The sequence below is a fragment of the Poecilia mexicana genome, unplaced genomic scaffold (assembly GCF_051168715.1).
Source record: "Poecilia mexicana isolate PSO_F unplaced genomic scaffold, ASM5116871v1 scaffold_11, whole genome shotgun sequence".
NCBI classification, from domain to species: Eukaryota; Metazoa; Chordata; class Actinopteri; order Cyprinodontiformes; family Poeciliidae; genus Poecilia; species Poecilia mexicana.
In genome coordinates, this window is record NW_028263380.1 from 4,953,222 (window position 1) to 4,977,535 (window position 24,314).

The 24,314-nt window shown below is 39.5% G+C and overlaps 2 protein-coding genes across 3 annotated transcripts in view; one reads left to right on the top strand and one right to left on the bottom strand.

Moving 5' to 3' along the window:
• The window catches only part of slc66a2 (solute carrier family 66 member 2), a 33,685-nt gene extending 17,039 nt beyond the window's left edge, over positions 1–16,646 (bottom strand). The window contains exons 1-4 of one of the 2 annotated variants that reach the window (XM_014998482.2): positions 14,430–16,646; positions 13,777–13,910; positions 11,545–11,595; positions 2,918–3,134 (exon numbers count right to left, since the gene is read on the bottom strand). In XM_014998482.2, the coding sequence (XP_014853968.1) occupies positions 2,918–3,134; positions 11,545–11,595; positions 13,777–13,910; positions 14,430–14,632 (605 nt within the window). In that variant the 5' untranslated portion in view covers positions 14,633–16,646. The remainder of the gene's footprint in view (positions 1–2,917; positions 3,135–11,544; positions 11,596–13,776; positions 13,911–14,429) is intronic. The other variant, XM_014998491.2, reaches the window with a different exon arrangement.
• Positions 16,647–16,773: 127 nt separating this feature from the next.
• hsbp1l1 (heat shock factor binding protein 1 like 1) lies at positions 16,774–19,367 on the top strand. The gene is made up of 3 exons (XM_088010094.1): positions 16,774–16,969; positions 17,089–17,155; positions 18,458–19,367. Exons 1-3 carry the CDS (start codon positions 16,925–16,927, stop codon positions 18,550–18,552), a joined length of 207 nt encoding a protein of 68 aa, XP_087866220.1. The 5' UTR covers positions 16,774–16,924; the 3' UTR covers positions 18,553–19,367.
• The last annotated feature ends 4,947 nt before the right edge of the window (positions 19,368–24,314 follow it).

The following is a 24,314-nucleotide window of genomic DNA, read 5'->3' on the forward strand; positions in this document are numbered from 1 at the left end:
AAAAGAAAAGCTGAAGATACCGATGGAAAGAACACAATGCCAGGATTACTTACATGATCGGATTAATTCATGTCTGCAGGAATAGTTTTCAGTTTCTCAGGGTGAGTCACAGAGCCTTTGTTTTTAGAACACTATTACGATGCCATCGGCACCCAGATCTAGGTCTGCGGCTGAACTGTGAGCTATAAATGAGCTAAGAGACGAATAGTTTCATTTCAGATTATATACAACAGCTACAGTTTTCAGAGTTCGAGAAACCAAGGATGAGCAGATTTCAGAGGGCTTTGCTGGGCGTCGTAGATGCAAGACGAAGACGAAAAATCAGGCTGAGGACAGATAGAGCATGGACAGGCCCAGCGTGGGAGCCGACGTGGCCCGTTAAGTGGACAGGCAGCCCGGCAGGAGCCCAGTAATCCGTCTGATCCTGAAAGCCAACCAGCAGAGAGGCGGGAAAAGGGCGCGAGGCATTCATGTAGCGCAAAAAAATAATTTAAAAAAGGCTTTTCATTAGGGCCGTGAGCTCATAGTCAAGTTCAAACATCATCTCTTTGATCAAGTCAATTTAATTTGAACAAATTCAACATTTAAATTAGATTGGGTTTAACAACAGTCTTTGAATCCGATAATGATGATGAGTTTTCACCGATGATTTGAAAGTGTGCCACATTCAAAGTTTCAAATGTCTCCAGGGGTTATTACTGTAGATTGTACAAATATACCCACATGCTTTTAAAAATAGTAAATAAAATCAACGGTACATCAAAGCAGCTAATTACAGCCTGAAACTTGATGCATTAAGGAGCCTAAATGAGGCATTAGTCTTAGGGAATACCATTAACAGGTCCAATTAACACAAGCCTGCCAAACCGTAAGGGTTCCCTGTCTTACTTCTACATCACCAGGCTCCACTAAGCTCAAAAACACACGTCAGTATTAATGATCAATTGAAAGACAATATACTCATTAGCAAGGCACTGCTCAGTGGGAGTGACAGCACAAAACCCCTAAGAGCTGCCAGGGCTGGTAGTTTTACTCATAAATAAAACATTTTCTCATCAGCAGGATGACTTCATCAGTAATCACAGACGGAGCTGATGTTGTTTAGTTTTGCCTCAGATTGGCCTGCAACTCTGAACATTGGAAGAAAGACCCAATGACAGTCAAACAGTCTTCCACCCCGTGCCTGTCAAGAAATCAAGACCTGTGATCATCGCAAATTATTTTCTACCAGGGTTGTCACAATGCTAAAAATTCAAACTTGATACGAAGAAAAATACTTAATACCATGTGTTTTTTGAAGGCAATGGGGTTATTTGCAGTCAAAGTAAAAAATGATTAGTTGCAATTTGACACAATTTAATAGGGCAAAACAAGTAAGTAGGAGAAAATTGAACCTTCTCCAAAATAGATATATAATTCAAAAGTGTCACTTCCCTATTTGGTTCCAGTCATACCTGATGAACAGATGTGAAATTGCCTCCATTGGACATGCCAGATCACTGACCCATTTTGTCTCCAATGGAGTACCCCAAGGATCAGTTCTGGTACTCCTTCTTTTTCATTTATATGTGGCACCTTTGTAAGCAGATGGGACCTAACTTCATTGATAGATTGATGATACTCGGCTGTTGGAGTAGCAATGTATCTGAGACCTCAGCATTCTCTTCTCTTACAGTTTACAGGAGATAAAGGCATGGAAGCAGCAAACATGTCTGCATTCCTCTGTCTAGTAATCACAGGTCTTGGTGTTATTTTTGATCCTCAGCTCATTTTGAAGCCACATCATGCATATCCAAGCATATTTGTATGCATGATGTGGCTTGATGTGTAAGAGGTTGGCCTTACCTCTGATTGTGATGAATTATGGGGTTTTTAACCAAAGTACAGAAGCAGTGGTGAAGTCAGCGGTGTGTTTGTTTTTTGAGGTGTCAAAAACACCTCAAAAAACAGGTTCAAATAATATTTGTATTTGTTAAATTAAAGCACTACATATTTGGCTTATTGTTGAACAGGTAACAAAATGCAGTTTTTAAAAATAATTTAAGTTTATTTTTTGCCTGTTTTGATCATTTTGTCAAAAAAGTTTGAACTACTTTGATTTAGAGAATTGAGAAAGACGTGAAAGCGTTTATTTAAACAAGTTTGTCTGATCATAAAAAATCCTATCCTACAAGTTTGAAAAAATAGATTTTTTTTCTGAAAGAAGAGGAGTAAAAGCTGCCCGCATATTGCCTGACTGAAATCTAATAACCACCTTAGGGATGCTTTAAAAAGAACTGTGGATCAGCAGAACACCTCCAGCAGAAAAAAAGCATCTCTTCATCCATCCATACTTCCATCTCTCCAAGGATTAACAAAAAACTGGTTAGAAGCAATGCTGAGGAGGATTTAGTCCACACAACAAATATCTGCCAAATCCTGGGAAGAAAAATCAAAGGTTTGAATCTCACTGTTCACTTTTGGTGCTCTGACTTCCCCATGTGGGGTTTTGGGATTTTGATGAAGTAAATCTTTCAAACGGGAACAAGAACTCAGCGTCCGACAATCTGAGACGCCTCAAACGCTAATCCAGATTTATTCACCAGGAAATGTTTGCGTTTCCCTCAACTGTGTATGAGCTCTTTGTATCGCCACAGGAAGATGGCCATCCCTCACGACACGCTATTTTTCTTCTTCCAGGATATTTTCTTTTTATACTGAAACCCACAGTTTCAGCTCATTATAAAACAAATTATAACAGAAAAAAGGGAAACAGCATTTACATTTAGTTTAGTCTAAGAAAGCATTGTAGAAATGTAACAAGCCATGTGACATGGAAATGCTTTCCATTTTTCTCCATGACGCAAAGCTTTTATTTCCTATCCTACGTTTCAAAACTGAGCTGTGTATTGACTTTTTTTTTTTTTTTGAGTCCTACCTCATGCCTTCTGTGGATTTGTTCTGGTAGTTGCAGTAGAGCTGTGGCGTTCCCAGCATTGCCTCGGTGAACACCGCCAGGAAGCCGAGGGTCTCCACGAACAGCACCGAGTCCAGGAGGAGGTAGGTGACGTAGGCCGCCACCAGCGTGAAGGCCAGCACGCACTGAAGGTAGTCCACGAAGCGACTCCAGGACCAGAAGTAGGTCCAGTCAAAGTCTACGCACACACAGACAGTCAGAAAGTCAAGAGGGAGATCAAAAGAAAAAAAAAAAGATGAACTTGGTATTGATGGCGTGTTAAGCAAGGTTAAAACTCTTTGACCAATTAGCTATCATGGTTTTATTGCCTTATTAAAGCTCCAGTATTTAACTTTTATTTAAAAAAAATTTTTTTTTTACATATCTGTTAAAATTATTTTGTCTTGAGAGTATAATCTGTGAAAAAAAAAAACATATAAATAAAAATCAAACTCCTTTGCCTTCTCCCCGTGCTAACTGCAGAAATACCATTAGCACATTGAGCAGCAGACATAAGGTTGATGAACAGCGCTAAGATGCTCATCTGGGCTCTGATTGGTTGTTTTTGACCAGGCATCTGCAATCTTTACAATTCAAAGAACCATATTTGCCCCCAGTCCAGATAAATAAAACTCATCTAGACAAAAGACACATTTTTTTATGTTTTATATATGTCTACTATAGGAAATGTGTTATTTTTAAAGAATCACCATTTTATTTCTATTTTAAGGTTTTAATATACAGGACAAACAAAAGATGTTAGCAAAACCAGATGGATATAATTCTTACATGGGATGTTGATATTGGCAAAAGAAAAGGACAGTTCTTTCAAAATGTTATTGGTACTTGTAGTGTCATTCTGTTGTGGAAATTTAATTAAATTATTCAAAGCAAAAACTGTAAAACTGCTAAATCCTGCATTTTTTTTTTCATGCCTATAATTAAAAGTACTAGTTGTTGTTTTTTTTAACATCTTAGAACCAGCCAAAGTTATTAAGAGCCATTGTGGAAGGTCCTAATCTATCTATTGCATACTTTACTGTCACAACATGGCGACTTTTTCTTTTTTAATTAAGACAACTGCTATCTCGAATGTAGCCACTAGATGTCATACTAGAGAAGACATTATTCCGTCAATGTTGCAAAAATTTGAGATTAATTGATTGTAGATATCTGTGCTCCAAATATTTTGACAAGTGTACCTTGGTTTTAAGGAAATACAGCAGTAAAGAATTGCAGTTGAACTAGTAGTCAGCCTCACTCAGAAGTATGGCGTTGCCTGTCAGGGCGGTAGGTAGGAATAGTTGTAAAAGCAAGTCATTTAATCAGATGAATGCTCCAATTTCCCTGTTAGGTTGTTACCCAATATTCACAACCAAGATGAGAATTTTCATGCGACTCCCACAAACCTCTTTTTATACTCAGACCACCCTCACCCCACAAACAATATGTCACCGCCGTAAATCTTTGTTGTTCCCTTTAATGTTCTGTTAGGACTGCAATGTTTGTTTTACAATGGTTTTAAGGAAGATTAAATGTTGTAAAAACATTTGTGGGAGCGCATTGTCTCTTATCTGACTCATCGTTTCATGTGTGTGTTGTCTTCACATGAAAGTGGATTTGGCTTACGCCGGAAAGCTGTAAAGGCTGGCTTTACATTACCGAGAGACAATAAGGTTAACGCTAAAAATGAAGTGATGGCTGTAAGCAAAAGAGCACTGCTGCACCGAATGTATTTTAAAGAATTTGTTTAGGCCACAAACATAATAGAGAAAAAGCGCCTAGTAAAAGTTTAAATGAAGTTTATCTCATCCAGTAAAAGGAACCTCTGCAGAAAGTGTGCCATACAGGCTCGCTGTACACATCTCCAGGGACATCCATCCAATAAAAACACAATGAAAACAGCAGAACAGCAGCTGCTGTTTGTCTTAGCATATCTACTAAAATAAAACGATTTGATGGAATAAACCTATCAATCAAAACCTAATAAAATCAAATAAACCCCACCCAACAAATATTTATAACACGTGAGGACATGAGGAGTGAAATCTTTTTTTCTTTCAAGAATTATTGCTCAGTGATTTTGACATTTAGGTGGCATTTCTAAATAAATACGCATGGCAGCCGTGCATGTGCAGAAGCTAAAGTGGCCTTCCAAAAAACTGAGCCAATCCTATTGTCCCTCTATGAAAGACGGGCTAAACAAATCCCACAAATTTAATCGAATGAATCTCAAGGAGCCAGCCAAACCAGGTCACATCCTTCTGTCAAGCTGCCACATGCTATTCACAAAGCAAAATCTTACAAGCAAATGAAATATGCAACATAAGGCAAACATGGAGAACAACAGGCAGTTGAACGAGGGGCAACTGGGGACAGTAACTGTTCGAAACGCTGTCAAAAATCCTCTGTGGGCTGTGTAATGTATGCTAACCGCTGTTTATCCTGCAGGTACAGATGCTTGACGTGGTCGTGGAGCCATGTCTGCGGCAGAGCCAGAGAACGGGTAAACCAGCTTATCACTGTGCTGGTGCAGCCTGATAACAGTCCAGCACAGTGGGGGGCCATCATCGAGTTGTGTTTAGAGCCAATCTGGGCGCTAAGGCATTCTGAAAAATCCTACTGACAAAAGATACTACATCATCTAGGACCTTCAAGTCAGATCATACTGTGGCAGCTAATTGACATGTGTACTTTATAGCTGCAGTGGTGAAAAAACCCCATTGAGATGTTTGTATTTTGCTTTGCTAGCCTCTTGGCAAGTAAGCTAGCAACACTTGTGGAAGAATTGAGTAATACTGTAAAAAAAACAGCTTATACATCACCAACAAACTAGCCATAAAACTAGCATGATGTATTAAAAACAAAATGGTGAGTTAAAGCTAGGAACTCTGCTAAAAAGTAGCAGAGGTATTCCATGCGATATTCAGCCACAAAATTGAAATGTGTAGTATTATATTTACTTAGCCAGAAAGTGACAAAACACTGATTTCAATTGGCTTTGCTAACTTTTAACTAACTTAACAAATTGGCAATGTTAGCAAGTCAGCTAGGTACAACAGGAGGTGCGTCAAAACAGATTTTTTTTCCCAAAAAGACAGATTGTGTTTTTCGCAACCAGACACACAAGACAATATACGAACAATTTAGAGAAGCTGCTAACTGCTAACAGTGCTAAGATAGCTAAATTAGCAGCTAAAACCTGAACTGGATTCTTCTACAAACCCAGAACACATCTTTAAAAACAGCATGAGATTTATGAAACTTTAATTACATTTGTGAAAGCACAAAAGAGGAGAATTTTAATACTGTTTTGGCACTAGGAGAATCTAAGAACTAGACACCAAAGGCGCCAATGGACTAGAATATTTTATACTGAATACAGATTTCTGTAAAACACGGTTTGTAATTCGTAAAACCTTGTCCCATCTTGTTAAAATGAACTCAGTATTGTGTATCATCACCTAAGCAGAACACATCGGAGAAGTTTTCCAATTACATTCACCAGAGTTTTTTTGGGAAATCTTTCGCTCAACTTTTTAATTATATTTCTAGCTCCTCTTTATGTGAGAACTAATTGCAGACCACACAAGTTTAAGGGCTTTCCTTTGTACTCCCCCACATATAAGAAATAAAAAGAACATAGCTGCTGTATAGCATGTTTTTCCTTCATGCTGCAACTTTATGTGACAATTCTGAAAAACACTAGTGGAAAAAAAAAAGAGGACGACATTTGATTGGAAATCCTTGGGCTACATGGCAACATATCAGTTTTGGGAACTGGGCACAAGCTAAACTAAAAAGCTTTTTGACTAAAACAGTGTGTCAATATTTCACACTGAGTCCTAAGTGATGTTTATCACAGTGGTTCATCTCGTTGTAAAACCCTCTCTTGCTGTGCACCAGGGTGTCCAGATTGACACTCCTCTTCTTTCATCCTTGCGCTGCACGGTAACGGTATCTATGGCTGCCGTTACCGTACCGAAGACAACGGAGCAGAACAGTGAACCGCCTCCCTGCGGTTGGTCAGCTTCAGGGGTTTAAAGTCCCACGCGGCTGTGAGAGTTGTGTCAGCTAGGTCCAAGTTCGGGATTTCAGTTACTTGTATCTGAGTGGTTCTCAGAAAGCCTCTGGTGGGTTTAAATAATGGCTTCCTGTCACTCAAGAGGAAACGTAAGAGCCAGAAGGTTATTATGAGAGACTGTTGGAACAGCTCAAATAAGTGCAACTCCGATGTATTATAATCCCCAGCTCTGTGGCAGAGTTAGATCAGCACCAGCCCTTTAATGAGAGAATAACTGCACCTATAGGGTGAGGTGACCTATTCTCAGCCGCTAAGGCTAAGGCTGGTGTGACTGTAGCAGAACCATGTGGGGGAAAAATGAGCCGAGACATGTTTTTCCCAGACTAAAGGTAATGAAAGTCTCCCCATGTCCTGCACTGTTGTGATGTCATTAGGTTGACGCTTTTCGTGGTGAATCTATGTAAAAATCTAAGAGCTGCGTCTTTACATCTTTATTCGATAGGATTTGGTGAAGGTTTATGTCATACTTGTGAGGACACAATCAAGAAAGGATCAATGGCAGACCAAACAGAAATATAAATGGCAGTGCAGGTGAACCTGCTCTCCAAGAGCACCGTCTGAGGTCAACATGCCGGTCGCGATGACGTCGCGTTTGGCATGTGCCCTCTTGCGCCCGGTTCAACGCGTCAACTATAAAACCAGCTTAAGGCGCGGCTGCATCGCAACAAAAAATATTTAACTGAAAATCGACTGTGGCTACAATCCAGCAGCAAACCACACTTTGAAGGTTGAAAAGCGCCATTTAAATGTGATTTCATTTCATGGCTGAAAAAATGAGATCCCAGAGACAAGCAGACCCAAAATAAGATTTGTTCGTGTAGGGCGGCCAGAGTCAGACCCACGACCCGATTTTGGAGGAGTAGAATATTTAATTTAATTTCCTCTTGAGATAAATACAGAATTTTTTAACTTAAGTTTAATTTGAAGTTTGGATTTTTATTAACGATAATGGAAATAAACATCCAAAGTATGAGTCTGTGTAGCATATAATGAATCTAAATACGAGTTTCACCATTTGAGGTGACTTAATGAAATATAGTTTCTCTTCAGACGGATTTGTAGTGATCCAACCCACGAAAACAACGTAATATCAATCACCCCAATCTAAAAAAAAACCCCAATAAAAAAGAGGTTTAGAAATATTTGAGTGGCAGCTCAGTGGGACAGTATGGGCAAACAATGCAGAGCCACTATAGTTTCCACAGTGCAGCCTTGCCTTATGGTTTGCTTGCTGACACTAATTCATTTTTTATACAGCTGGAGATCCTGAAAAAAAAATCCAATCACTTTTTGCCTTAAGGTCCTAACTTTTCACCACTCAAACAATTGGAGAGTTTGCCTGTGACAATTTTATAACTTTTTTTTCCCCAAAGAGATATTTCATCTCATCTATTCCCCCCCCAAATCCCTTTACCTGCACGTGACTGATCACCAACGCTGCCATTTCCGACACCGCTGAACGATCAGATCTTTTAATCTCCTTATAAAGGATTGCGGCAAGGGGTTTTCCACATAAATCCAACCGAACCGAGCCGTTGTTGGACCATTTCTTCTAGTCCGACGCCGCAGCAGAATTACGATTCGTTTGATTAAAAACCGAAATACCGCTGGCTCTCCTGAGGAAGTCGTTCAGTCAGTCGTATCTCTTACTAAGGCTTTTTGTTTGTTTTTTGGGGGCCGTCTAAAGAAGTCAAATTGTTAGTGATTGTGTTTTTCTCTCAAAGTACAAATGTCCAGCTGTTAGATGGAGCGGCCCGGTGTGACAATGACACTGTTATGAGAACAAACAAGTGAGGTTTGGAGATCAAAGATGGCTACATCATCAACAAGACTGCGGGAAAGCAGAGCTGGATCGTTTAGAAGGCATACGAGCGCAGCAGACCTTTCTTTTGAACTTTATGCCATCAATTCGTGGTCTCTAAAGCTTGATTTCTCTGCATGAGAGTACATCAATGGACAGGCGCAACGCTGTACTCCAAGTACACGATGTCCAGCAGGTCTACCGATGCTCGGCAGAGAGAGCTAATCGATGGCTGAAACCACCGGCCAGGCAACCCTACGCCTGATGTGAAGGCAGACTAAGCAAGCAGGACCCCGCCAGGGCCCTGAAGGCAGTGAATTACAGCAGAGATGAAAAAACTGACCTGTCATTTCTGATTTACATTAAACAAAAAGTAAAATTATATATATATATATATATATATATATATATATATATATATATATATATATATATATATATATATATATATATATACATATATATATATATATATATATATATATATATATATACATATATACATACATATATATATATATATATATATATATATATATATATATATATATACATATATATATATATATATATACATATATACATATATATATATATATATATATATATATATATATATATATATATACATATATATATATATATATATATATATATATATATATATATATACATATATATATATATATATATATATATACATATATATATATATATATATATATATACATATATACATATATATATATATATATATATATATACATATATACATATATATATATATATATATATATACATATATACATATATATATATATATATATATATGTATATATATATATATATATATATATATATACATACATCTCCAATGGAAGGGGTATAAAAAAAGCTGGGACACCAAATCAGCAGGTTCACCGAGCCCTGGGTATGGGATCTGCTGTTTCCTACCGCCATCTAGTGTTCATATCTGGGAGCACAGCTCAGAAGCTGCACAACAGTCTCATCTTTTAAAATGCTTAATCTTCCTAAAAAAAACAACAACAAATAATAATAATAATAATAATAATAATAATAATAATAATCACAAAAAAAAAAGAAATTGCTACACTGCAGAACAAAAATTTGAAAGTCACAGCCAAACACATGAAATCTTAAACTTTTCCTTCCTTGGAGATCAGTTTTATGACTTTTATGTGTTTTTGGGGATGTGTGTTCTGCATGATCAGACTTTGCTTCCCAGTAGTGATGGTGATTAGAGCTGCAACTATTATTGATGGTCAATTATTCTATTGATTATTAATCTGATTTTTGAAATGGGCACATCCTGCAATCTTTGTATTTCTCCACCTAACTTTTATACAATATCAGAAGTATAATAGAAGACACAAATAAACTAAGTATAATCAGAAAATATTCAATAACAGCATTCCATTAGTGTACGCTTTGTTGTTTGTAAAAGCTCAGCTCTTTCTGCTTGAGCTAAAATCAATACACCGTAGAGCCGATCTGTTTTTTTTTTTTTTTTTTTTTTTGGGGGGGGGGGGGGGTTGACCGATTAATAAATGTACATGCTGGGAGGTAGCGGTCACTAACCCCAATGTTTTTGACCATTTCTGTGGAAAATTTGCAACAAACTCACAATTATGCATTAGAATGAAACAAATTGTCAATTTCTGCTAATTGCAAAAAACTTAATGTGGAAAAAGGTAGAGGTACAAATATGTCCTAAGCCACTGTAGAGACGTATCTGTACTTTATTCACAAACTCAACCTGTAATCTCATAGATCTATAGATGCATTTCTTTCAGGGCAGGGTAAATGTTTCGAATCCCGTCCCACAGACTGCTTATGGTGAAACTTTGTGTAGTTCAAAGCATGTCAGAAGTTAAGCTTACAAACAAAAAACAGTTTTTAGAAAGAACATGCGTCACATTCACCGAGTGGATCATGACAAAATAAACATGCAGTAAAGTCTACCGTCTACTTCTGTGTTTCTGCATCAAATTCTATTGTGAATCCATGTAAAATACTGACATGAACAGAACATGCAAATCCCACACAGCTTGTTCAAGAATGACTTCACTGCAACGAAAGCGTACACACTAACATGCAGTGACGCAGCAGCTGTGGCGGACATGTGCGAGCAACTTCCACCGTTCAAAACTACGACAGCATATTAGGGCCGATGTAGATAGGAAGAAAAACAAAAATAAGGTGTAAATTTCCAGCAAGAAATCTCCCAAATTTTCAACAAAAAAAACTTGGAAATTTCTAAGTTTGAACAGTCGCACAAATTTTCAACTTTTGAAACTCTGAAAGTTCCCAAAAAGTAAAACATGTTCAAAGTTGTATTTCCGAGAACATTTGTGAGATTAATCTGAAAATCTCTGAGTTTTTTTCTAGCAAATGTTCGACTTTTCAAACTCTGAGATTTTCACGTCTTTTCTGGAAAACTTCAGAGGTTAATCTCAAAATTTGTGAGATTTTTGGCGGAAATAAATGTTTATTTTTCTTATCTACAATGGCCATAATACTCCGTCGTAGGAAACAGATGCAACTCCAAGCAGGTGAGAGAGTTGCTGTTAGTTGAGGGGAAGCGGGGCGGTGGGTGTTAGCTGGGTTGGCGTCATGCACGAGAAACATGGAAACGTGGAGGTGTGGGGGGTTGGAGACAGAGCGGCGATGGATGAACTACAACGGACGTTTCAAGGTACGTACCCAGAAAGAGCCTCTTAGGGATTCTGACCTCCTCGTCCTTACTGTCTGTCGCTACGGGCAAAACGGAAAGAGAGGGACAAGAAGAAGAAACAGCTTGGTTTTCTGCGTGTCTTCTCATCAACACTAACAGATGACCAGCGGAGCTCCCGGCTGCTCGACTACGTTTTAGCCATTAGCGAGTGGAGTCCGATCCGGATACGATGTTGTAGCAGTTTTGGCCCTTGGCACTAAATTTCACAAAAAAAAAGTTAAAAAGTATTTGGTTTCGTTTTGTTTCATTAAAATGAAAACGCAACAGCCCGTTATTATTTGCAGCCTAACCAATCGGACCAGCCTTTCCTGCTTATATGACTTTTTTAAAAGACATTATGTCAATGCTGTGAACTCAATGCAGTCGGTCTGCTACGCAAATTTGACTTGAGATTTTATCTGTGTTTTTTGTTAACTGTAACTTCCTCAAAATAAAGAAAGCAAGAAGCATTAATTGTAGTGATGATGTGCTAAGAGAAAAAGGCAAAAAGAAATTCCTTTAAATCAGAAACTCACAAAGTTTAAAAAAAAGAGAAAAAGAACACCTTACTTCAATTTTTGTATTTTGTGTTTCAGAACATTATAAAATCATCATGACTTTTCCACATTCTAAAACTATTTAAACACAACTTTACAACTATAAAGCTGTCAAACTTGACACATTTTCACTATTTTTAAAGCAAAGATGAGGGACCAAGAGAAAAGCAGAGCAAAAGCAAACGACACCTTTGTTGCTCTTAGAGGATTTAAGAAAGACAGAAGCCAATGCCTGCAACATTTGTTCTGAACTGGTTCTCCAAGTATGTAACTATGTGAACTCTGTGTCCACACAGGGTGAAGATTAATGTTCCTAATTTATCTCCAATCATACAAAGTAATCATTGAATCAGTCTAGATCAGTAGTTGGGGTCACAGATATGCAAGTCTGGGGCCTTCAGGTTCAGAAATGAACCTAAACACTAAACATATTTTAGAAATGTTGTAAAAGATTCAATAATCCGACAACTTCCAAAAGCGACCTTGTCTGACAAAAACTCTCAGACTGAGCAGAAGGTTCGACGTAGCTTCTGCCGTTGTTTTATCGTGTTTTTGTTGCATATGGTCCACGTTGAGCTACTTTTTGCCACCGACTAAAGGACAACGACACCCACTGGAGCCGTTACTCAACTGTAATGGAAAACCGCCCAAACTATGTAGAGTAGAACTGAGCCGAGTCCAGCTACACTGCTAGGTGCTCATAGGAAAGGGCCCGATGTTGGAGAAATCAACTGGATCACACACTCAAGTGAAGAACAAAGATCTGTGTCTGTAGAAAACTAAAAACTAAAGGATTACAGGTAAAACAAAAAATTGCCATTCCTCCAGGGTGACTTCAGTTACCAACTAGGTGGTACTAATTACAACGCTTGATTTATTGAGCAAGTGTGACCATCTGCATGGAGGCAAGTGTTTTGGAAGTTTGATGGTCTGGACCATAAGGAAAGTTAAAAGTAAGGTAGAGTTACTATAAGACACGTAATCACATGAGAGTTTGAATGTAAATAAGCGGCAGTCCTTATCAAACTCAAGGCGGCTCCTAGGATCTCCTGTTACAACTGGGAGATTTATGGCCTTTTAACTTTAATTACAAGGACAAAGACAGAGCAACTATAGTTATTTTGTCACCAAGTCATTTGTTTTACTTCAGGATGTCTAGCAAAAGGTTTTAATTCTCTTTGAACTTTTCCACATTTTGTTGCCTTAAAACCACACATTTTTAAGGGAACGTTTCTACGGCCTTACTGGTAGAGTGTGAAGAAGAAAGCCATGTGAGGTGTTGCTAGCAGTTAGCCAGCGAGGGATAGCAAACACAACAAAGAAAGACGTTTTTTTAATCCCTAAAATGGTAAAAATGATGGTACGTGGGTGGAAACCCAACACCGAACATCGGCCTGAAAACTTCACCCAAGGCGAAACATGGTGGTGACAGCATCACAGTGTAGTGTGGTGATGCTTTTCTTGACCAGAAATAGTGAAGTTGATCACTGACTAAGGGAATTTAGAGATTATTGTTATTAGAAAAAAATTCAACACAAGTTTGTGGTTGAAAAGGAGTCAAATATGAAGTTCTGTTTTGTATTTGTCTTCTTCCTCTCTTTGGGTTCCAGTTTCTCTCTCTCTCACACACACACACAGTATTTGAGTTATCTAAATGCCTCTGACCTAAGAAGGAGCGCCTCTTGGTGCTGAGTTCGGCAGCCATGCGGACGTTGGTGCACAGGTTGAGCATGACCAGCATGGTGCAGATCATGATGATGCTCTGCCACAGCAGCGGCATCTCGTAATATCGGCCGAATCTGAGAAGGAAAATGGAGAAGAGAAGATGAAGCATACAGTGACCTGAATTTGTCTCTTACATTTCGCCACATTACACCCCCAGATTTCTATGTATCGTTTTAGGGTATTGTATGATCAACTAGATTTAGGTCTAGCTTTGACTGGGCCATTCTAGTACATGTGTATGCTTTGATCTAAACCGTTCCCCTTGTAGGGGACACCTGGTGTTCTGTCTGCTGTTTTCAGATTTTGGACTAAACATAAAAGCATTCCACACTTTTCAGATTTTGAATTAAGCATAAATGCAGGCCACACTTTTTAGATTTTGGGCTAAACTTAAATGCATGGAATTAAATAATTGAAAATAAAAAACATTAAAACTTTGTTTTTAGAAAATAGAAAACCCAAATGGAAACTAATTTCTAAAAAAAAGAAAAAGAAAAAAAAAATCCCTTCTATTTGATACTGAAGTTCTGAGAGTAGAAAAGGTTCAACAGGCACAAAACATGCTCACAGATCTGAGGAGGACCCAGCCGTACCTGAACAGGATTCTCAGGATGTTGGCCACCAGTAGCACCAGGCACACGTAGGTGGAGAAGCCCTCCGCGTTCTGGGTCCGGTGGATGTCTCTGTACTGCGGGATGTACGGCACCACACCGCCGAACATGATGGCACCCGCGGCGACCCACGACACCAGCGAGCTGAACACGGACACAGCATGCTGGAACACTTCATCCTCCATTTTCAGCTGCGGTTCTGAAGTGAAGCCAGCCGGCTGGCAGAGCTCCTAGGGATTGACAGATGATGATGATGATGATGATGATGCCTCGGAGTGTGCGCGAGGAGTAACATCCGTGTTGTGGTTGCTCTTTCGCACAGGATGTACAAACAATGGAACCTCTACTGCCACGACATCGATACGATAAACCGGAAGGTTGTGTTACAACATTGGAAATCAGCGAGGATCTGATTAGCGGGGTGATTTGTTGTCGTGTTGATGCTAGCAAGAGGTCAGTCAGAGCTACGGCATTTAAATAATCATGATGATAAACCTAAGTTTTTAAAACTCAGTGAAATAATATTAAAAATTGACTGCAAAAAAAGAAAAGTACAGCATTGACATAACGAGCATTCCTTCGCTGTGCACCTCAACCGGTTAGTCAGTTTATTCCTTCTTTCTGCACTTCCTGAAACGTCACAAACTCGAACGAAGATGGTGAAATCAGTCAAGATGCTTCACTCGCCAAGTTGATGTTGCGCTTTTCTCGCTGCGATAAGAAAATAACTTCTATCTCATCATAAAAATGCTGGAAAAGGTGTTCTTTTTTATTCTTATTGGCGGTTGGCAAAAAAAAAAAAAAAGAAAAAAAAAGAAAAAAAAACGTTAGGTAAGCATTACCACCGAAGAAAATGTCGCCTATGTTTTGTGTTTTTCTTCAGAGTGTTTCTATGCTAAAAGTCCTTAAAGTAATGGTGAGTCTTAAAAAAATATCTTATAATAATGTCAAACATTGAGGAAATTCAAGTGTACAGCAAGGGCAAATTTATCACAACAAAGAAAGAAACAACAGCTGCTGGAAGGAAAAATCAAGAATCTATGGTAACGCTCCTTTGTGCACCTCAAATGCTCCAACAGACAACACCATAAAAGATGTCTGATGACACCACAGAGTCAAATGTAGTAAAAAGAATACAGTTTCTGGTGAGGAATAAATTAAGACATCTCTAGGAAACCAAATATTTAGGTAGGTCCCCTGATTTCACCCTGGGTCTCCTGAAACGTTTTATGCAGCCCTGCAGCAGAACCAGAAATATTTTATTGAAGAGCATGGAGAGGTAACGTCAATAATTCATCTTTCAGGGTTTATTTTAGTATCCTGGTAGTTCTACGTCATATCACGTCGTCTTGATTTATATTCTGTGCTCCAGTACACTTCCACTGCTCTTTCTATTTTGGGTTCTCATTATAATTTCATTCCATTGAGCAACGGAAATGAAAGACACGCAAAGTCTGGATTATGAAGCTTCATAGGGTTTAGCAAAAATTACATAACCCTGTTTGCAGTCTGTTCACTACATTTGATCTGTGAGAGTAAGAAGGGCAAAGTCTTATATAAAAACCAAAGTGAAGGACAGGAGCAGTTTTTACAGCTCTGACGAATCAAGACATAAATAAATACATTTTTTAAAAAGCCACCATGACCTGACCTATCTCACTGGATCGGTTCACAAACAGTTAATAAAATGCCCTTTTTTTGTCCCCCATGTACACAAATCACTGCGGATGTCAAAGTCAAACTAGGAAAACTCAAACTATATGAAACAGGAAATGAGAGAACATCTAACTTCAAAATAAAGGCGAAAAATGATTATTTGTTCAAATTACTATTTTAAACTTTGCAGAGTGTAAACATAAAATAAAAAATAAAAAATATGTATTTTTGGGTCGTTTGGAAATTATTTTAAAAACACTGTCGTCTAAAACTTTTTAGAACCCCATACAACTTTGCAGATATTACAAAAGTAGAAACACAGAGATTTGTCTTATTCTGTTTTCTTTATCATCTCATTGACCTTCCGATTTCAACGAGGGATGTTCGTCCTCACAAATGGGTGTTTTTTTATTTTTGAAATGGCCCTAAAACGACGTAATAAAATTAACACGAAAGAGTGGAGAAAGTAGTCTTTAGTACTAGCTCTTTAGTATAGTTAGCTTTCCTTCTTGTCGTCTTATATAATATCCGTCCGTTGAGCTCGAACCATAAAATGGAACCCGCTTTCGGTTAAACAAATGCTTTAAATAAGGGAGCAACTTTTACTTTGAAGTAGTTATAGCAAAAAACGGAAGTCGGAGTTTTCGTCGCTCCAGCTGATGTGCCGCAAAGTTAAGGGGAGTCACTGCCAACCTTACAGAGAGAAACCCATTTCTAACGTCGTGCTAACCTCACCGTTTAGCTAAATACTTATACATTGACTAGTTTGGGATATACTTCATTTGAATAAAAACGCGACTGTGCGGCTTGGAGAAAATAAAATGTCCAAAACAGACTGTAAAGCCGCACAAGAGATGACAGAGGCGGTAAGTTTGCTCATCGGAACTCGCAGATCTTATGAAAACCTTACTTAACTTCAGTTTCAGTTAAACATGTTTAACTTTACATTTCAAGGGCAGGTTTTTTTCTTCTTCTGTGTCTTCAGATGGAAACTACGATGCAGCGACTTCAGGAGAGGTTTCTGGCTATATCTGAACAGTTGGAGTCAAGAAATATCCTTTTTTCTCTCCCCCTTTTGTTTTCATTCTTTAAGGTTTTGGTGACACAGCTTGTTGTTTTCACTCAGCTGAAACACTTGAAATCATTTACTAATTAATGACGTGTTTAAGTCAAGGAAGTTCGATGACCACCAGAGGGCAGTCACACTTTAAAAATGGCATTCTTTATGCCATTGTGACCAGAAAATATTATTTAAAAGCATTCATTGTTTTAAATAATTAGCACCTAAACCTGCATCAGTAAGGAAGACGCAGTTTTGTGTTGGAGGTCATAAGCTTGCTAAATGTGGCAGTGAGTTGATGTGGGGCTTGTTGTTTGTGCCAACACAACCTCATTGTCTGATTTGAATGGGATGCCATCCCACAGCAGTGTTTGACCAGCATAGAGGAAATAAACTGAATTTTCAGTGGTGTAAGTTGTAATGCCAAGAAGTGTGGTTTCAGTGAAAGATAGTTTAGCTTTTTGAGCTAAGATGATTTATACAATCTAATAAGGATGGTGCATTAGCTTTTTTTTCCCCTTTAAATTTTATATCCATTTTACAAAGGATTCATAAATATAGATGCACTTTGTGGCAAAAACAATTGAAGTGGAAAATAAAGATGTGAGGAACCAGGCTGACAGAACTTTTGCAACATTTATAGTCTATGCAGTCTATCCACCCTGAAGCGCATATTCTGCAACACTCTAGGGGGGAAATGTCTCTCTTTGCAAAAATGCACCAAGAAAAGCTCTGGCTCGTCCGCCATGTTTTTCTTCACTGAGCTCTCCATTATGACATTTTAGAGGTGCGCAGCTTGGAAAATTTTGTCGCACAGAGGGATGTGGTTGCTGAAATGCCAAAACTTGACCTTGTGGTGCCACAGAGACCTCGCGGACTAGTCAAGCATAAACCAGACAGAACTCTGCTCTTTAACAAGGGTGTGTGGAACATAAACCAAAAGCAAAACAGGGGTTTTTCCTGCAGTTGCGGATCAGCTTCCATCTGTTTTCTACGAATTGAAGATGAACTGAGACAATGTTTTGTGTGGGCTATGACCAACCACAAGAGACAAAGGACTGACAGCACTGCTCGGAGGAAATTGGGTGTCATTTTAGGTTTCAGAACTCCCAAAATAACTTCTGCTACTAATTACAAACTACTATGTTTGTAACTAATGTAGGTACAAACCTTTATTATGGGCAATTATTTATCAGATCATGTCATTCAAGTCTTTCTGATTGAATTCTCTTGAGAACTGATTTGCTGTAACATTCAGCTGACAAAGGTTTGCAGATGTCTTTAACTCTTACACTGGATCAGATGGGAACTCGCATCGACGACCTGGAGAAGAATGTAACTGAGCTGATGACACAAGCTGGCATGGAGGACAAGGCCAGTCCAAAGTGACTCTAGACAGGCTGGATATTTAAAGTCATTGCTGTGCTGGAAGGTGAACCTCTTCCAATGATTCCAGTTCAACTCTGCCAACTTCCATATCCCAGAAGAAGAAAAGCATCCCTATATTCCTCAATGTGTCACAGTGAGGATGACGTTTGTTTTTCACCCTACAGTGTTTTGGTTGTAGATTGTTCTCATCTGACCAGAGCACCTTGTTCCTCATGTTTGCTGTGTTTCCCTACATAGCATTTTACAATCTTCTAACAACATTTTACTGCTGATGTTCAAGATCCTGGACCAGGCTCTTAGACCACTTCATGTGACTTGACCTGTTTCAAGCCTCCTTTGAAGTTGAACCAGATATACCATCGTTTTTTGAGGTGCTTCCACACTGTGATCTCCTGTTTTCAAAGCCAGTCCAATCAGATTGCAGCTAAATGAGAAACCAAAGAACATTGTGGAGATTTATCAGAATCACTTTCATACTGAACCTTAGCTAGCTGATATGGCATCAAATCTACATGTGTTAGATAAACCAGCAGTATATATTGTTTGGTATCTGTTTATGTACCAGCAGTGTATCGTTACTGTTCCAACTTCCTCTGTCTAGATGAAGTTAGGAGGTTCATCAGCTTCAGTCATTTTAATCCAAGCTTCGGTAACGTCGGTGCTTTTTATCAATCTTGCTTTGAATGAACTTTCACTAAAAGGGCTTTTGTTTTCACTGCTTCCACTTTATTTGGATATATTTCAAGATATGTTGAATGCATTTTCTTGTATATTATATTTTCTTTACTAAATTAAATAAAGTTTATATGACACTCTTTTGGAGTCTAAAATGTTGATTGAATGTGCAGAGAACCTAACAAAATGTGGATCCATCATTTAATCTATTCTGTTCTGCTTCGTCTGTTGAGGTATTTTTTCTGCTGCCAGTGTTTCCATTCATGCAGCCTGAGTTATTGAAATGTTTTCCTCCGTTTGTGAAAGTATTGTCACAAAACCCCCACAAAAACGAATCCATTTGTATCCAAACATCATTTGATACCCCAACCTACCTACTTCCTTTCTTCTTTAGATTACCTCCTCATTGCTTAGGCAACTGTGCTTTGTGAAACAATGCATTTTTTATGGGGCTAATTTCAGTAATATTTATTAAAAATGAATGTGTCATCTGCCACGGCATGTTTATCTTCATGAAAAAGTGATGCTAGTTTTATGTAAAGGGATAAAGCAAAACAAAAAAACCCAAACAATAAAAGCAACAAACTATGAAGCAAGTTACAGGTTGACCGGTGAAGAACCGATTCCTGGTAGAATTAAATCAAATATTCAGCACATGAAGTCTGGTCCGAGAGCAATGGAAAGACATTAAAGTCAAAACAATTAAGTGCCCAAGTTAATGGACTGCTTCTTAGAGAACACCTCCCTCTAGTGGTCGCATCCTGTCACTACAGGTTTGACTCTGACCATGGTGCTGAAGTCTTTAAATTATAACCAGAACATTTTGGAAGAATTTTAAATGGGGCCTGCCAAAGTGTGCCCGTCGGTTGGAACCCAGCGTTCCGATGCTAAAACTTAGCATCAATGCTAAAGTAAGCTACAATGTACTCAACAGCATGTGGCGAGTCACTTGGTTACCAGAAGTTGCTCTGCAAGGCATTTCAATGCTCTCCTGTGCATTGCTATGGCAGGCCCCAATTAAAGTTTTATGTTGGAAAAAATGAATATAGCTATAACTTATGTTGTGTTAGAAAATGAGTGTTTTCAATGCTTTTCTATTTTCCATGTGATGTGGGGAAAAAAGTAGTAATAAAAAAAGTTTCTTCGTTGGTGCACTTGCGTCATTTGTCCTTTAGATGGCACTATTGATCAAACTTTTATTCTCGTCACCTCTGCTCTCTGACTGGCTTTCTATCACCTGTAAGGAATATTTTAACGTGGCATAGTAACACAGTGAAACACACACACACACACACACACACACACACACACAGCAGCAGCGTTGGCTCCGTGTTTGCTTCAGTCTGTGGCCGCACCGCGTGAGCTGAGCTCTGTGTGCTTCGGCGCACTTCAAATACCACCTGGCCCCACTGTGATGCTCGGGCCAAGCCAAAAGAGCATGAACACCGCTGACCGTGTTGTTATGGCAACCAGCAACAGAGTACCGGCGTACCGTGTTTTTGCATGTATGTGCACCGACCGCCACGTGTGTCTTCGCCGGGTTGGCAGAAAGCAGACGCGCGCGTGGGGTGAGAGAGGGGATGATGATGATGCTAAAGCGGCGCGCGAGGCGCCGTTCCAGCGTTACGTGATGCTTCGTTAGGAGTCAGGGCGGTAAATGAGAGTTCTCTCTCTCTCTCTCTCTCTCTCTCTCCTTCCCCTCACCGTGAAGTGGTGAGTGGGCATGTGGAGAGCCGTGGCCGGTGGCGAGGTGAGCCAGAGAGGTACAGCTCTGCGGCCCACGTTGGGATGGAAGCTGGGTGCTTTAGTGGCTTGTCTGCATCCATAGGGACTCTGCACTGGATTGGGGGTGGCGGTGAGGAGGAATACTTTAAGCAGTGTGTCCTCTACTCGCCCCCCTTCTCCATCCTGATGCTTTGACACACTTCACTTTAAAGGTGAAACAGAAGCAAAATGTCAACACTCTAAAGTGGCTTCTCCAACTCAGTGGTAGACGCCTATACATGTGTCGGATTTGCTTTTGAAGGAGCAGTGTTATGTGTTTTCCAGGCACATGGTGCCATTTTATGGCAGTCAAGTCACTTCACTTTTTAATTAAATGCTGTATATATCAAATATGTCTTAAAATAAATTTTACTTTGTAATTTAACACCTTGAGATTGGGCCTCTGTCTCTTTAAGAAACTCACGCTCTTTCTGAAAAGGTACCTTGAATCAGTCAATCAGTCGATCAAATTTATTTGTATAGCACATTTCAGCAACAAGGCAGTTCAGCATGCTTTACATCATTAAAACACACAAAAAAATCAATAATCAAAACATTACATTTTTCCAAGTGCTGTCATTACACATCAAAACGTTGATTAGTGTTTAATTTATTGTGGTTCAAAAGCAACTCTAAACAGTCTAGATATAAAGGAAGTCAGTGTTTCAGCTCTTTTGCAGTTTGTTCCAGATTTGTGGTGCATAGAAACTGAATGCTGCTTCTCCTTGTTTGGTTCTGGTTCTGGGGATGCAGAGCAGAACCAGAAGACCTGAGAGGTCTGAAAGGTTGGTACAACAACAGCAGATCTTTAATGAATTGTGGTGCTAAGTTGTGATTTATAAACTAACAATAGTATCTTAAGCTCTATGCTCTGAGCTACAGGGAGCCAGTGGAAGGACTTTAGTTATCACAACATGGCTCCTCTTTTAACCCTTTAACACAATTTTTACCAGCGTAGCACAGAGAAGCAGCTCCTATAATGAGCTCAGCAGATGTGCAGTTCCGCCAGGTGTTTGCTAATTGTTTCTGGCTAGTCTGAAGGAGCTAAGTGGGGGAATCGGGAAGAAATGTGGAGCGCAAAATTTCCTCCGGTGGTTGATTTGATAGACACTTTTAGGGCAACAACAACGACTCTTTAAAGACACTTGGCATTAGTTACAACTTTTAATTTCCCTTTGGGGAAAAAAAAAGAAGTATTTTTCAGGCTGAATTGTACTGAAGTGGGATTTGGTTTGGATAGGTTACATTTGTCTGACATTAAAATTTGGCCAATTATCTGAAACATTTAAGTCTGACAGGTATTCGACGAGCAAAGGCTAAACTTTCTCAGAGCTCTGAACACAGACTCCCAATTATACCTCCGACTATGAGTGTGATCCGGTGATTGTACGCTGCCATGCCGCATCTTTATGGCCCCGCTCTCCAAGTCCAGACGAAACAATGGACGTGAGTCTGTTTGATTGGCCGTGACGTTCGTGTCGGTTCTGTCAGAGATTTTGTTTACAGCTTTCGTTTCCTGGCCTGTCCTCCGGATTTCATCGAGGAGGAGGTGGGTGAGCTGACGTCAGCGTTAGACAACACCTCTTATCGTCTGAATGAGACCGTGAGGGGGCGAGGGGAGGCTTTGAGCAAAAAGTAGGATTCTGTCAAACATCACAGCAGACTCCCCACATCTCGACGTGGAGAGTCCTTATCCTACCGCACGACCTGAGCTCCACAGACGAACCGAAGACGGCAAAAATACAAAATAAAGAAAAACCCTGGACTAGAGAGGTCCCATGAGAGCTGGTGGGTAAAAATAGCCTCTGTTACACAACAAAACAAGAAGAAATGAGAGTGGGCACACACATTTACGCAAACACGCGCATACAGGAGACACCTGTGTGCTGCCTACGGCCTGCAGCTCTTTGATTCCTGGTGGGCTTTAATCTGAGCTCTGCTCCAGCCCACCTTTGAAGTGAAAATCCGTGTCACCTTCGCCTCTCCACCTCAATAACTCACCCTGCAAACACGCACGCACGCACACGCATACACACATCAACACAAACCACAAAACAACACTGACCACCTGTTAGCTTTACAGTAGTAATTCCAGCTCTCCTCAGAGCCAAACTCATCCATAAACTCCGTTCTACTTTATAGCGCCAGAGGCAAGCCGGGGCCTAAATTTATCCCAGGAGCCCAACTGGAGCTGTTGTAACATATATCACCCTCTGTCTGCTCTGAAACATTTATATCTACAGAAATAGAAACAGTCGTCCAACTTTGGGAGGCTGCAAGAGCGGTTTCGGATCTGCGAAGACTGAAGACGCTACTGTTTGGACTCTTTTAGGATGACTGCAGAAGGTGCCAGAGGAACTGATGGTGGTGGTCTTGGTTTGATTGGATACCAGAGTTACAATATTTGTTGCGTTTTCAGCTGGTGGGGTTTGCTTTCACACTGCTCTGTGTCGAACAAACCAAAACCTTTGATGAAGCTGTTCACCTTCTCGTCTGAAGAAAACAAGACAAACTTCTCAGATGAAGACACTGAGCACAACTTCCAGGAAATATACATTAAAATGTAGTGGCATCAGAGTTTAGCAAATGTAGAATTTATCTTTTGTCTTTGGCAAAAGACCACAAGGAATTTCTACCACTTACGTTAGACTTGTGACTTTAATTCAATTAAGACTGCGTTTCCATTATAAATGTGCACAAAACTTGGCCTATGTTCTGCTAATGTCAAAAACCACAACTTCACAATCAAAATCACACGGGAATAAGTGCGTTCACGTAATAAGTGAACAAACGCAATAATTAAGTAACATCCTGTGCCGTCATCCTCCAACTACTTCCTGTCGTCTTCTTCATGGTTTGAGCTGGTAGCAACATCCAGTTGTTGATCACGTGACGTGTGTGATGCGAAAAAAAAAAAAACACACCTCGTTCTGGCGCTAAAACCTCTTTTTTCAATATGATTTTATTGGAAAACGAGTATTTTTAAATTGATATGCTTGTATTAAGTGAATTTATTTTCGAAATGCCTAACTGCGGTCTCGGCAGTTTCGGCAGTCTCACCCCCCTCGCTTCCAACCCCACTCCCCCCCTCCCTCGCACTGGATGGCAACATTTCCCAAATTTAAAACTTGAAAGGTAGATGCTGTAAAAGATATAAGATTCTCCAGAACACTCACCTACCTGCACAACTGCTACCTTGACCCACAGCCAGAACTATGACGGGACGGTCGGTTTGGGTCAAAGTGTGTTTATGTGCCCTCATCAGTTTGGAGTGTTGCTATTTAGCAAGATGTAGATATCATTACATAGATGCGGAACACAAC

Coding starts and splice junctions, on each gene's coding strand:
- hsbp1l1 (XM_088010094.1), top strand. CDS start 16,925: ATGTCCAAAACAGACTGTAAAGCCGCACAAGAGATGACAGAGGCG. Junction 16,970..17,088: donor CACAAGAGATGACAGAGGCG/GTAAGTTTGCTC, acceptor CTGTGTCTTCAG/ATGGAAACTACGATGCAGCG. Junction 17,156..18,457: donor TGAACAGTTGGAGTCAAGAA/ATATCCTTTTTT, acceptor TAACTCTTACAC/TGGATCAGATGGGAACTCGC.